The sequence below is a fragment of the Egretta garzetta genome, unplaced genomic scaffold (assembly GCF_000687185.1).
Source record: "Egretta garzetta isolate BGI_Z169 unplaced genomic scaffold, ASM68718v1 scaffold366, whole genome shotgun sequence".
In the NCBI taxonomy this organism is placed as follows: domain Eukaryota; kingdom Metazoa; phylum Chordata; class Aves; order Pelecaniformes; family Ardeidae; genus Egretta; species Egretta garzetta.
In genome coordinates this window covers 163848-164197 of record NW_009260018.1, presented here as the reverse complement: position 1 = coordinate 164197, position 350 = coordinate 163848, and the positions used below count along the sequence as shown (strand labels likewise).

General features: G+C 68.3%; 1 protein-coding gene across 1 annotated transcript in view; it reads right to left on the bottom strand.

Moving 5' to 3' along the window:
- REEP4 (receptor accessory protein 4) overlaps positions 1-269 on the bottom strand; it is a gene marked incomplete at its 3' end in the record, with an annotated part of 1311 nt that extends 1042 nt beyond the window's left edge. The window contains exon 1 of the mRNA XM_009640652.1: positions 78-269. Coding sequence (XP_009638947.1) covers positions 78-269 — 192 coding nt within the window. The remainder of the gene's footprint in view (positions 1-77) is intronic.
- Positions 270-350: the final 81 nt, after the last annotated feature.

The window sequence follows — 350 nt, the reverse complement described above, 5'->3', positions numbered from 1 at the left end:
GGCCGGGGGGGGGGGGGGGGAGCCTGTCAGCCCTGGGGCTGGAGCCCGGGAAGGAGCTGCCCAGGCACCCTACTCACGTATTCCCGGATGTTTTTGGTCTTCACAGCCTTGTAGGAAGCGTAGGCAGGGTACAGCATCCCGAAGAGCAGCCTGTAACGGAGGGGGGGGGTGAGGCACTGGGGCCACCCCGCATAGAGCAGCAGGAGCAGGGAGTAGCAGAGCTGCCGGCCCCAGCACCGCAGCTTGGCCTTCAGCCCTTCCAGCACCATGCCGGCCCCGGAGCCACCGGGAAAATGGAGGGCACCGGCCCAGAGAGCCGACTGCGAGCACGGCACGGCTCCCACGAACTC